At 39.1% G+C, this 14,126-nt stretch overlaps 2 protein-coding genes across 5 annotated transcripts in view; both read right to left on the bottom strand.

Annotated features, from left to right (window-relative positions):
* The window catches only part of LOC128011149 (AP-1 complex subunit beta-1-like), a 45,099-nt gene extending 36,371 nt beyond the window's left edge, over positions 1-8,728 (bottom strand). The window contains exons 1-11 of one of the 4 annotated variants that reach the window (XM_052593301.1): positions 8,637-8,728; positions 4,985-5,045; positions 4,348-4,453; positions 4,076-4,211; positions 2,901-3,146; positions 2,389-2,579; positions 1,813-2,034; positions 1,543-1,663; positions 975-1,070; positions 630-745; positions 202-367 (exon numbers count right to left, since the gene is read on the bottom strand). In XM_052593301.1, coding sequence (XP_052449261.1) covers positions 202-367; positions 630-745; positions 975-1,070; positions 1,543-1,663; positions 1,813-2,034; positions 2,389-2,579; positions 2,901-3,146; positions 4,076-4,211; positions 4,348-4,453; positions 4,985-5,021 — 1,437 coding nt within the window. In that variant the 5' untranslated portion in view covers positions 5,022-5,045; positions 8,637-8,728. Of the gene's footprint in view, positions 1-201; positions 368-629; positions 746-974; positions 1,071-1,542; positions 1,664-1,812; positions 2,035-2,388; positions 2,580-2,900; positions 3,147-4,075; positions 4,212-4,347; positions 4,454-4,984; positions 5,046-8,376; positions 8,577-8,636 lie in introns of those variants that run through there. The other 3 variants (XM_052593307.1, XM_052593292.1, XM_052593297.1) reach the window with 3 other exon arrangements.
* Positions 8,729-9,058: 330 nt separating this feature from the next.
* LOC128010972 (GAS2-like protein 2) overlaps positions 9,059-14,126 on the bottom strand; it is a 46,289-nt gene continuing 41,221 nt past the window's right edge. The window contains exon 5 of the mRNA XM_052593053.1: positions 9,059-13,736. Within this exon, the coding sequence (XP_052449013.1) occupies positions 11,789-13,736 (1,948 nt within the window). The 3' untranslated portion in view covers positions 9,059-11,788. The remainder of the gene's footprint in view (positions 13,737-14,126) is intronic.

The raw sequence follows: 14,126 nt of genomic DNA, 5'->3' as shown, positions 1-14,126 counted from the left end.
ATTATTGTAATGATATCAACATTTCAGTAGTTCAGTAAAGAAACCAATTTCGATATCACCGCAAAAAGTCATCCTATTACACAGTTATGTTTTTTTTTTTTATGTAAATGGAAGCAAGTTAATACACTGCATGAATAAGGCAAGTCTGCTTACTTATTTCACAAAGAGGGTTTTACTAAAGCAATCTGAAAGGCACTTCACCTGTGTGCTCTCATCATGGAAGCCTTCCAGGAAGCTCTCCAGCAGCTCATCTGCATTGTCGATCCTCTCTGCGTACTCTCCCACAATCCAGATCATGGCTGCGCGTGCCTCGGGCTCATCAAGAGAGTCCAGGTTCTCACACAGAGTGGCAATCACGCTCTCATACCTGAGAATACAAGAAAAAAACAACAGTGAATCAACACAAAGAGAAAAATGGCAGTCGGGGGAAAGGTTGGGTTCAGGGTATCTTTATTGAATTCTTCTTCAATACATTCAATATGAAAGGCATTGTTGAACAGAGGCTGTGTCAGGACAGTGAATCTCAATGAACCTTAGTCAAACAGAAATAGGATGCAGTTTAGAGAGAGAAGGAGAGAAGCAGCTTTAGTGACAATGGGAAATTGTACAATACACACAGAGAAACCTACTTGTTGGGGTACTTGCGGAAGATGTCCTTGATGACCACAATGGCTTCCTGCACCACATAATTGACCTTGGTCTGAATGAGGTCAAGCAGTGTGCTGACACAACGCTCTGCTGATTGCTGGAACAGAGACAGGAGAGACAGAAGAGAGATCAGCTGATCTGCTTAAGTATAAATGGCATCATCCAGAAATCAGTTCACCAAATAAGAAGTTAGCTTTTGTTTCACATCAGGTTGAACCATTTCATTGGGAGCGCTGAACTTAACAATTAAAATGAACACTCGTCAAACTGCCAGTGTTAATTAAGTTAATAATAATGTTATCCTAATCAAGGTCAGGCCAGCTCACCTCTACTTTAATTGCACAGCGGCCAATGGCTCGTACAGCTTTACGCACAAAGTCCACGTCCACTTCAGTGGCATATTCCTTCAGCTCAGCCAGCACCTACAAACCCAAACACAGAAATTTAGCACAACTCTCATAAGCATTCATGACAAATGTTAATGTGATACACAGTGGGGTCCAAAAGTTAGTGATGTTAACATAGCACAGACAAAAATTTAACATTCAATAAATACAAATTTTATGTACAAAATATAAAAAGAGTGAATTATACTTCATAAAAAAGTCCCTCATTGTCACATTGTCTCATGACATTAAAAATAAGGCAGACCATAAATATATTTTGCTACTGTCATTAATGCAAAAGAAGAACAAACCAAATACTCAGCCGTTCTCAAATTCATGCCGATTTATTATTATCACAGACGTATTTTCACTAGTAGTCTCAGACTTTTGGACCCAACTGTATGCTGGGTAGTGTAACAGAAAAATGTATGAACATAAATGATCATGCAGAGATCTGGTTTCACATTAGTCAAGGGTAGTTGTACTGTATATGTGGCGTTTCATTCACCTGAGCAATGTTGGCCTGAGATGCCAGGCGGATCATGATATCCAGCTTCTCCAGCTTGACATAGATTGGGTCATTATATTTCACAAAGAAAACCTTCATCTCATGCTTCAGAATTTCAGGGCTGGTAAAAATGCAGTATAAAAATTAAATGTTTGTGTTTGTATGTAGTTTATTCACAAAAAAACATACATTTGTGCATACATTTTCTGAGAAAACCAAACCGTCATCACTTAATATTAACAAATCGATTAACCTTAGCTCTGCACCTACCGTTTCTGTACGATGAGGTTAATGTTTCTCAGGGCAACATACTGCAGTTCAGGTTCAGCTGAGAGCAGCGTTACCAACGGAGGAGCAAGTTTCTTCAGAAGAGTGCCATAATAGTCTAGATCTTTTGGAAGCATCTCCATGAACTTCATCAGAACCTTCACAGCAGACAGAACCACGGCAGAGTTAGCGTGGGACAGCCGTGGAGTTACACGCTCACAGATACTGCGGGAGGAGAGAGAAACATTCAACAGGGCAGAGGGAAAAATCTTAAAGGGCGAAGACAGGCTGTGTAGTTTAACATTAGCTAAATTAGGGCTGTTAAAAAAAATATATAATTATATATATACACAATTTCAATCTACCTTTGAACAATCCTATGTTGTTTCTTGAAATCCCAAACTGAATCAACAGTGATTCAAAAGCCAACTCTGATTTAATTAAACTCAGTTCAAGTAATCAATGTAAACAGTAAGTCCTACACTAGATTAGCTAATGTCAATGTCTTATGTAGACTTCACTAGAGAAACCATTTAGAGTGCACCACACAGGAATAATGAAATAACGTTGCCCTCTGACCTCTGTGACTCACGATCGTCACGGGGCATGTAGTTGGCCAGGCAGTCGAGGATGAAGATCTGGCCCCACTCAGTGCATTCATTAAGGGCTGTCAGGAGCTTATTGATTGTCTGAGGGTTCAGGTCCAGAAGGTTGCTGTTAGGATGAGACTCTGCTATCTCGGACAGAGCAGCTACTGCATTTGCTACCACCTAATGGAGAAAAAGAAAAGAGGCGTTAAACTCAATACAGTGGTATTGTGTGTGAATGGTCTCGAGTTTCGCACAACAATAGCATGTTATTACACACCATGGAGGCTAGGAGAGAGCTAAATCGCACTAGCAAGCTCACAGATGCCCTTAAAACAAACCTAAGTGCATGTGCAGTGAATTAGTGTAAGAACTAAATGCACTCAGGGATATTTATCTAAGTTCAGAGAGTATTCTTTAGAATATTGCCAGCATCTAACCAGGACTTAGATTTTATATTCTATGTTAGTTTATGTTTGACTAGTTTGGGTTATGATGCCTCACCATGGGGTTGGAGTCAGAGATCAGGTCTTTCAGGGTGTCCAGGAAGCCCTGATCTTCCACCAGCTGGGCGTTAATGTCATGCAGCTTGGCGACACAAACTGCAGCGGTCTTCCTTACGTAAGGGTCTTCGTCTTTCAGACACTTCCTTAGAGGTTCACACAGGTACTCAGTGATCTTGTCCACTCGGATGCAGCCCATGGTGCGCACAGCCAGTGCACGGATCAGAGGGTTTGGGTCCTCACAGTCCTGCAGGAAAGAACACGTCAACAACACACATTAGCATTAAAATATAGGCATTTTCAAAAGTTTGGGGTCAGTAAGATTTTTTAAAATACAACAGAAACATTTCTTATTATTACAGTTGAAAACTTGTGCCATCATGCACTTTGATCAGAGTCAGTCTCCTCTTACTGTCATTTCTTTATACTGTAAAAGCGTCTGACATTTATGTTCAGACAATTACACGCTGCTGTCCCTTCACAATTCCTACTCTCATAAATTACTCACACTGCATGTTGACTTTTAAACCTAAATATAAATGTTAAACAACCGATATTTCAGCACAATGAAAGTTTTTGCGCTGAATATTAACTCCTTCGCCTCTCCTTTCTATATAATACTCTTTCAGCAAAGATTTCAACTTAACACAGAATGTCAGCGTGGGCCTTTATGCAAAAAAGGAAAGGCTTGCGTGAATTTGTGACATTTACAGATAAGGATATGACTGTTAACTGAAAGTGTAAAAGCACCTGACAGGCAAGCCATTACACTAATGCATCAGCTTGAAGCTTGAAATAAAGATTTATCATGTTTTGGGCAGCTTGGATCACATATTTTTCCTGCAGGAGCTCATTCTGTTTCCTCTAATATTTTTAGATGCATTTTTTCCATAGAAATGCATTATTCAGAGCTGTAATTTAATGCGACCTGCTGCAGTTTTACCAGTCTATGAGTTGTACTTGCACTGGGCAGAACCGACTAATCAATAATGAGAATCATTGTCTGTGATTTTCATTATAGATAATAAACGATTTTATCGAAAAGACCCTATCACTTTTAATTGGAAAGTAAATGAATATCCAATAATCTTTATCTGTTGTCTGTGCAAGTTGTGTGATAAAATATTAAAAATACAAAAAAAAGTCTTACAATAAAGCTATGTGTCTGAACTCTACCTTCACAAAGGTGTTGACTGCCATAATGGCCATGTCTGGCTGGCTCTTGGCATAATTCATCAAGTACAGATAGACCAGCTTCTTCAGCTCAAGATTATCCGTCTGCATGCAGTTCACAACATCGGGAAACAGAGCACTGGGAACAAAAATATTAATCAGAACTCCACAAATGAAAATATACTGTACATTAGCGTATAAAAGAGTGAGCCATTCACACAAATGCTGTATGCTTAACTGTGAAAAACCATCACGATGAAAATGGCTGGTCTTACCTGACATCTTTTCCCACTGTCATAGACGCAATGACCTTCTTCACCGCCTCCTTCTTCTTCTCTTTCTTATCACTGTTGAGCTCTGCCTTCAGCTCAAAGATCTCCCCTGAAGGGTCCCACACACAACAATTCATGACTTGTAGATCCCAAAACTAGAGTGTGAAAATAATGTGCTTCCAGAAAAACAGTGCATGTCTAGACAGCCAGTATTAGAGGTGATGTTTGCCTCATGTAATAAAAGACAAAACAACAATTCGGTCATAATTCTGTGTAAAGGGTTTTTCTTAGCTTTGACCAAGTAATGTGTGCAGCTCCATTTGCAGGTAAAATTCTCTGTTCTGGCACAATCATGTGTCTGCTCTGCAAGTGCCTTATCCAAATGATTATTATTAGACTCCATTAGTGTACTGTGTTCTTAAGTAAACGGAGCAGGAATATGTAGCAAAGTGCTGATCGATTTAACAGTATTTTAAAGTGTAATGGTGCAGTGCACTTGATGATCTGCACTGGCCAGAACAGAACAGACACAGTCAATGTCTAAATCTCTTTGACATGAAGTGATATACTAATCCCAAAAAAGCTGTATCTTAGAAAAAAAGAAAAAAAAAAAAGACAGAAAGAAAGGAATCCGTCAGACCTTTCTTGGTCGTGGTGAAATATTTGGAGTCTGTCATTTTGGATCCCAAGCCTCGGTTCTCCTGTAGAAGAAAGAGAGATTCCTAAGCCCATAAGAAAAGTGTAGAAGGTACCTTCCTGCTGATACCTTCCCTGATGTTTCTTACAGATTGTGGAGTGGGGAAAACATTTTTGAAAGTGCCTATCAAGGATCCATGTATTAGGTAAAAAACAGTAAAACCATAATATTGTAAAATATTATTTCAATTTATAAAATTGTCTTCCATGCTGAATATCCCGTAATAAAATTGCAACGTTGAAAAAACAGTGCTGCTTAATATTTCTATTGAAATATATTAGACACTTTTTTGATTAATAGGAAATTCTGAAGAACAGTATTAAATTGAAATATTATGCAACAGTGTTTAAGTCTTTACTGTTACTTTTGATAAATCATTGCTGAATAAAAGTGTTATATACAAAAAAATAAAAATAATTATTATTTTTATTATTGACCACAAACCTTTTAAAAAGGTATGCGTGCATATGTGTGTGTGTGTGTATTTATTTATAGTACTTTTATTTATAGGGTCAATTCAGAGGGCTAACATGTTAAGATCTTGACCAGTTGAATACTACTGACTTTATCATGTTAACTCCGCATTATTGGACACTTTTGCTTACATTCACCCACTATTTGTCGAAGTCCAAGAAAAATACTAGGGATGCACCGAAATTTCGGCCACCGAAAATTTTCGGCCGAAAATGGCCTTTTCGGTTTTCGGCCGATAGACTTTTATCACCGAAACAACTCGGCCGAAATGTTGTGATGACGTAACAGAAACCGCGACCTGCACGTGCACCTGCATAGCAAAGACCACGAGCTCCCCGCGACATTCACTTAACACCAGTGAGAACATTCTCTCTCTTCGTATCACTGATCTATAATATAGATCAGTGCTTCGTATTCCTTTATTCGCAGCACTAAAACGTCTCCTAACAAAGAGATTAAGACGGACCACGAAGTAAAAACAAAGAAAAGTACAGTCTTATAGAGTCTGTTAGCACACGTCTCACAGATCTTTTCGGATCCTCTGCACTTCATCGCGAATGTGCTTGATCCGCGTTATAAAACCATTACTTGGATGCGGAAATAAGGCAGCGCGCACGAGAAATGATCCAGGCCGCGCTGGATGCGGAGAGCCCGCGTGGAGACGGAGAAGCGCCAAGCGCAGGAGACAGATCAGAGCGCAGACAAAAAGACTGGTCTCTGCACCAGATGAGTGGCATGCACCCTCGTTGTCTGATATGTTCAGTGGAATTCTGCAAGAAAGTGCCTCAAATAATAATAACACGTTGGCTATTTTGTTCTTAGGCTACTGTATATAATATATATATATATATATATATATACACACACACACACAAACATATATACATACATAATATCAGATTGTAGCCATATTTATGCTAGATTTTCTGCTAGATTTCTGCTTTAATTTGATAAAAATGTTTATTTATGCCCTGGCCCTATTTAAATACACTCTCTCAAATATTTCTCAAATGTCAGGCAGATGACAAGCTCAACAGCTAGATGGTTATCTGTCTGAAGTCCCCATCCCCAGAAGTGATAACAGTCTTGCTAACTGGAGAAGTAATGCACTTTCTAGTCCTACAGAGAAAAATTTCAAATGCACTTCACCTAAATGCACTTTGTTTTTATGAGAGAACTGTTCATTTTAAAACCTTTCTGCAGGCCAGTAGTCCTGTACATTATTATTAAATATACACATGAGTGGGATAAATTTTTAGTTTGAATTTTATTTTATACTGTGCATTGTTGCAATGTGCTTAATAAATATTTGCATAATTTATAATTATGTATTCTTATGTTTTTTTTTTAAATAAGTTATGTAATTGTAATTATCTTTGAAACTTTAATATTAATTTATGCAATTGCAATGTCTTAATTTTAGTAAACTTAGTACACGGTCATAGCAATAAATGCAATGGTACTAATAATTGGCATAATTTCTTTCGGTGTTTCGGTTTCGGTTTTCGGCCTTGGTTTTCTCTTTTTCGGTTTTCGGTTTCGGCCAAGAATTTTCATTTCGGTGCATCCCTAAAAAATACCATATTGGCAATATTAAAAAATAAATAAATAAACAGCGTGACAGTGCTACTTTACCTAATTTCACACTTCAATTAAAATCAACAAAATTATATATATAGAGAATTAAGATTAAGAGGACAAAAACAGACATGTGCAATTTCTTCTTCTCCTTTCTTCTTCCCTTATTACATAAAAAGGAATTTTCATTCTGACAGCTACTATAAAGAAGCTGGAGAATTGTGATCTGTGTGCCTGAATGAATTGTGTATCCCTGTTGAGCATTTCCAAACAAATTATTATCATCCAAGAAACAGCACTTGTCTATGTTCACACCTGTCTAAAAGACCCTTGAATAATGTCTAACACAACTTACACACAGTAATTTAGTAAGGCAACATTACCAGTCCAGGGTCTCTCCACATGCATAAATAATTGATCAAGGTCTGCTTGTTGTATGTCATTAACAAACATACTAAAATCACTACAATATCATTACACCCCTTCGAAAAAAATGCAACATGTTAACTACACTGCTTGCTAATAATAATTAGTAATTTATTGAGTCAATAACAAACTCTCTCTCTCTCTCTCTACATATCTATTTCAAATAAATACGATTCATTTGAACGTTCCATTCACCAAAGAATTCTGAAAAAAAAATGCATCATGGTTTCCACCGTATTATTTAGCCAAAATTTTGAAAGGATGATATGACACTGAAGCCTGGAGTGTGTGTGTGTATATACAGATTAGTAATTTTTGTAACAAATATTTACAACGCTTAGCAGTGGTAGACTAAATCCAAAGGTTTAAAACTGATAACGTTGGCAGGGGACCGTATTAAAGTAATAAACAAAAATATATGGAACAGTGCACATCTTTATCTGCACATAAAAAAAATACATACATCCATTTCAACCGGTTCATTTTTTTTACGAGAATAATCATCTATCTCGTCAACCTGAAAGGCGGCGTCCCAGCTAACATTAGCGCAGTAACGTACAGATAAAGTTAGCTGTCAACTGTCAGACTCAACCGAACGACTGTTAGCGTGATGCAGCGTTTGATCTTAAATGGTTACCGACAACCCTAACATCACAAATAGGTTAAATCTATACGTGGCGCAGCGGTGACTGCAGCAGGTGACAGTAATACTTGCCACAGCCGCTTCAATGTAACGTTAGGTTACCCAGAGTTACTTAGCAAAACACATTAATTGCGCCCCGAATCCGACATTTTTAAACAACATTTATCTACAGGTCATTCTTCTAATCCTGAGAGCGAACTGGCCCTTCACTCACACAGAGCTGACTTGCCCACTCCATTTTTGGCGGATGAATGAACCTGCTCGCTGAGATGTAGATAGTCAATGGTGTGTTAGCTGAATGCTAACGGCTCGCGAGCTAAAGCTTCATGACCTTCTTAATCAGGGTTTATGGGAGCGCACAGTTAAGCCTTTAATCTAGCGGACTGCATTACCGTCCAACCGTGCAGCGCACAAAGCCATAGATAAATAGAAACGAGGCACCGTACCTCACGTAAACCGAGAAATGCTACTTACCGAAGTGAAGAGTGAGTGTGTACAAGTCGGCCTTCTTCTTTCCCTCCCACCTTACGTGATTTGTCATCATATGATTCACACTTCCGTCTTCCGCCTTACACGCAGTTGAGTGCAATAAGGTTACAGTAAAATCTTCATTGTTTTTCGGTTTGAATTCATTTAAACATACGACTCAGATGTAATGATATAGTTATGTTAGCATAAATTACAGGATAACCTACAAATTTCGCGTTTAATATGGAAAAAGCAAAACTTCCTATAGGTCTTATTATGTTATATCCTCAAATAACAATATCACGACAAAACAACAATTAATGTCTTATATGATTTTCTATAAATTATTTTGATATTTTTTTAATACTAGGTCATTGTATTCATCATATGTTTGTCTACATTCCACACCAATGAAGAATTACAAAGCCTTTCATCCAAAACATCTTTTATTACAATAATTAAATTAACAGCAATTGGTTTTCAAGGAACAGTGGAATGTTGGTCTTGCGATATTGCTATTCAACAAAGACAATTCCACAATGTCAAGACCTTACATTTCACTGTCAACGTTAAAGAAAAAACAATCCGCCAAACAAACTGCAGACATTTAAAGTAAATTAATACACATTCAGATTTCAAATCATCCAACAGCCTTTTCATTTACTGAAACCAGAGCATGACATAGATTCAACATGCATTTTGTAGATCACATCTGAACATCATATTTGCATAATGCAAATCAGATGGGTTTGCTCAAGTAAATAAAACATGTGAATCTACATGCTTGTAGTTCTGATGTCAATAATCAATAAAAAACATAACCCATCCATGCAATAAATAATTTTAAATGTATAAATGTGATTAGAAATGCGTAATGAGAAAAGAAACATTTTCTTTTTTTTGAAAGCAGGACAGAATAAATATGACTTGAGCTCAAAATGAGTTAACTGTACAAATGTATGGCAGTTCAATAGATACTGTAATGATAAGTGAATGTGTAGTGTGTGAACATGTGTTTGACTAAAGAGAATTAGGCACAGCAACCATTCATTCATTAGTTTGAACGACCGCAGAAAGCTCTACTTTGTCCTTTTTTATACATATGCAAGAAATTTAACAATGTCCTAAAGGTTCACAACAGATGTTTAAATGGCAATGAACATAGAAGCAATGAGTAGTGATCCATTGTATTGCAGTTTTTATACAAGAGGTGCTGTAGAGTGTTGATTGCCATGCTAACAGTAATAATCCTATGGTTGCAGTCCTTGAGGCAAAAAAAGAACAATGAAATCTATTTCCATAAAGTCTCCCTCACTTTTTCTGACTCTTTTTTTTTTATTCACTAAAATATCTCTCAATAAAACACTTGAGTTCATAGATACATGACAGTTCTGTATAAAGCCTCCAAAAGAGAACATACCAAAAGTAAACATTTCATCCATTCATTTAGAAACATACAACATTGTCCCTTTATGATAAAACAGTTCATCCACAAGTAATTACCAAGGCCTAATGGCTTACTCATTTAATATAAATAATCAATCAAATGCCAAACCAATGTGTAGTGTCAAGTAGAGTCAACATTTTCCCATATTTTATGCAATGGTCAATTAGATGTGTCTGGAAAAAAACTAAAACTAAAATAAAAACAAAAACAATTCATAATCATATTCAACCACTTGGTGGCGCCATAATAAAACTTGAAATGCAACGTCTACGGTGTTGATGACGATGACAACGACAGTGGAGAATGTGACTACTTTATAAACATTTTTGGAATCAATATGGCTTTCACAATAAACAGGCCTGATTTCCTGAATGATTTCCATATCTATACATAGTATGTAGTGATTTCCATATTGTGAAGAAACACCCTATTGGTGTTTAATATGGCACGATCTTATGTCCTTCATTTCTCACTTGTAGATAAAATCAAGCAATTTACTTTAAACAGAGGAATGCTGATAAAGCAGGATCTTGTCGTTACCGTGACCTTAAAAATGTGCGATTGTCTCAGAGTTGACAAAACACAGGATCCATCAAGTATATCAAACATTCCCTACCTCACACACACACACACACACACACACACACACACACACACACACACACACAATTTCTTCATCTCTACTTGACAAACACAACTTCCATACTTTAAGGCAAGAAAATTTATCAAGGCAACATTCAATAGCAACATTGCATAGCTAAGGCAGAATTACCATACTGAAATAAACAGCATACCTTTTGTACATTCATATTAAAGTCAATTAATAAGAATGATATATACATTACACTACCGCACATTTAAGAAAATCAACACATTTTACATATAAACCTATACATTAACCAGAAAATAAACAAATACAACATTTTTATCTCTGCCAATGTGATATTAAGCAGATGATGTGTGAATTATGTCTTCTCATAAATGTTTCTGAGAAGATTCCTTGAACAGATTGATATGCTGTCCTATTTATTCTGGGCTTAAACAACAGTACAGTCACTTAATTGCATTTCCAATTTCGATCATTTGGATTTCACAAGTATGGTCAAAACGTCATTTAGGCGTCTTGTACATAAAATGACACCAAAATAAGTCAAGCATCTTTTTCGCTTTACTGATTCTACCGCTCTTATTTTCCAGTACACAGTATACTCTGTAAATTACAATTCCCTGAATAAAATAAGACTTTGACACTTCGTTCCAGCCTTAACAAATTAATACTTTACTAAACCAGCTAAAATTTGTCCTCATGGAATAAATTCAAAAACAGGTCATGTGGATATTAATAAAGAGCATTACAACCTATAAATCTCTCAAGGGAAATGCAGTAATTTACTTTTAACAGAAAAAAAGATGACTCAAACTAAATTAAACCGCTCAGATGGTGCATGTACAGTAGCTCTAAGATTTAATTCACAACAGGCCATGTTGTTCCAAGATGTAAAGAATGGCGCTTTATGCTCTTAGCCTCTTTAGGACACATTTATGTCTCCAGTGAAATGACAGTAAGGATTCCAGCCTCCTGCTAAATGTTGTACACGTCTTACAAATGTCCTTTTTTTTCACCACTCCTTTCCCTAATCTGACTATAAAGCTGTGTAGGCTGAGCAAATGAATACAGGCCAAGTCAGTTGCCTGTGTACATTATCATTTACTACATCCAGGCCTCATTGTCTAGGCTGGACTGTGAAGAATAGGCACACTCTCTAGACCCCAGAGCAAAGGCCTGATGCAGAGCTTTGTGTGATGGTTGGTGATTGTTTAAATGTGGGGACTGAGGTGGGGTCTGGAGGGGAGACGAATCGACAGGAGACTGCTGACAATGATTTCTGTATCGTACAGGTGTAGGGATGCGCGACGGACTGTTCTCAGGTCTGTTGTCAGTGCGGGGTCTTATCCGTGACTGCAACTTGTGCTTGGAGATGGAGGGTACCTTCTGACCTTTCTTGGCACGGAGGGCGACTGTGTCATCCATATCCCCATTGGCCAGCGATAGAGGAGGAGTGCAGGACCCTTCAGATGGAGGCTCACTCAGACTCAAGCACATGGAGGAGCTCTCGCTGGAAGAGTCCTGGTAAGAACAGTCATCTAGAGGTGGAGGAGGGGAGGGAAATGTCTCAGGAAGTGGCAGTTCAGCATTGTCATATAGCAGATCCGGGTGATGTTCGGTAATTTGTTGCAGGTCTCTCTCCACCCCAGCCCATTCCACCAGGTCCTGCTGGCTCTCCATCAGCACCTCCTGTTGGCTCCCGTTGATGTTTTTGGGATTTGAGGCCTCTCCTTCCTCTGTGGAGCTGGAGATGGCAGGGAGCTTACGAAGACCTCCTCCTTTACCTCCCCATCGCTCTCCCTCCAAAAGCCCTCCATTGGGGAGACTTCCACGAATCTGGCTGTGGAGCAGTGCAGGAGGGTCCTCGAGTGCACAGGTGCGAGGATTAGTCCATTTAGACTCTCGCAAATCCGGCAGGATTCCCCCCTTACCCCTGAGATTAAGAGAAGATGTTGATGAGTTAGAAGAAGAGTAAGCCGAGTCTGTAACATTAGTGTCACACGAAGAGGTTGGGAGCACCCTTGAACCTTGTTGGGAGCCAGGGGGCTGTAGCGACCTCATTTCACTTCCAGTGAATGCTTTACCCTGCACAGATTTGGTTTGTTGCGTGTTGGCCAGAAACTCCGCTTCAAAGCTACGATATAGGTCTTGCTCCTTTTGAGGGTCCAGACTTGGCAGCAGGTGTAAACTAAAAATACCACTGTCTTCCTGGCTCTCCTGTTGCTGGTTGTAGGGATTTGCCAAACCGTTTTGGTCTCTCCCTGTGGGTCGAGAATTGTGTGCAGATCGAGGGGAACGTGGTGGGTGGTGATGACTTGATCGTGAGGAAGAATGCGGAGAGCGGCGCCCTGGTTGTGTGACAGGAGGAAGCAGCTTTCGACTGCCAGTGGAAGGCGACAAAGGCGCAGGGGGGTGCGGCGCTACCATCCCCTTTTTCGCAGGACTACTGCTGGCAAAGCTTTTCACTGGTGAGTTAGAAGCAGAGGAAGATGCTTGACTTCTGGGCAAACTTCCATTTGTTTTTGAGGATGCTGCGGGCATGTGCCTGGGTCTTAGTTCCTCTCTCCGATCTACTGAAAGAGAATGAGGGTCTCTGCGGCGAGGGAATGATCCAGGGCTGGCGTCACCCAACCGGCCTCTAGGAGTCTTGCCATGGCTGAGAGAGCGTGGAGCCAGCAGCTTCCTAGGACCTTCGGGTCCCAGTGATCTGCCTCTCTCTGTGCGAGGATTTCGATGTACCTCTGTTGGGACCTGTGGTAGAGTAGGTTTCAAAACTGAGGTGGACTGTGGTGCAGGGCGCTCTCTGGAAGCACTACGGGCACGGGTCTGAGGGGTTCTCAGGGCTGGACTCTGTGCTCTCGCGCCAGGACGCTCAATAATGTGTTTCCCTTCCTTACGGTTCACCAGTAGAACCACGTCGTCTCTATGAGCATGCCGTGTACCCAGAGAGATGCGACCTCCTCCTGGGCTTCCTCCTCCACCTTTAGACGAGGCTGTAGAAGAGTCACTATCTCCTGATAGCCTGCGAGTCCGAAGAAGTGATTCCTTATTCCTGTGCGTAAGAGAAAAGAGAGAACAATTAAGATTAAGATGGATTTTGGGATGTATGTGATTACACACACACACACAAACATCTTATTTTTATGATATTTTTGAATGTGCCACCTTAAAGGCCTTTAATTTTTTTCTTGGTATTCTTGGTTAGAATTACTAATCCACACAGCTATATTTTATGTGATACTTGTCACTTTTACCAAGCATGCGGGGAAATGCATGCAAGGCTGTATTCTCAGCAGCCATTTTTTGGGATTAAAGAAAACCATCAAAAAAGAAGGAAGAGAGAGAGGGATTATCAAACACATACACACAGACACTTTCTTACATACACTACCTCTTAAGTTATTAAGAATGAAACTGACACCGTCCTTCTTTCCTTTAACCT

The sequence above is a fragment of the Carassius gibelio genome, chromosome A5, assembly GCF_023724105.1.
Source record: "Carassius gibelio isolate Cgi1373 ecotype wild population from Czech Republic chromosome A5, carGib1.2-hapl.c, whole genome shotgun sequence".
Classification (NCBI taxonomy): domain Eukaryota; kingdom Metazoa; phylum Chordata; class Actinopteri; order Cypriniformes; family Cyprinidae; genus Carassius; species Carassius gibelio.
Note: the sequence above shows the minus strand (reverse complement) of the source record. Positions and strands in the feature narration are given on the sequence as shown.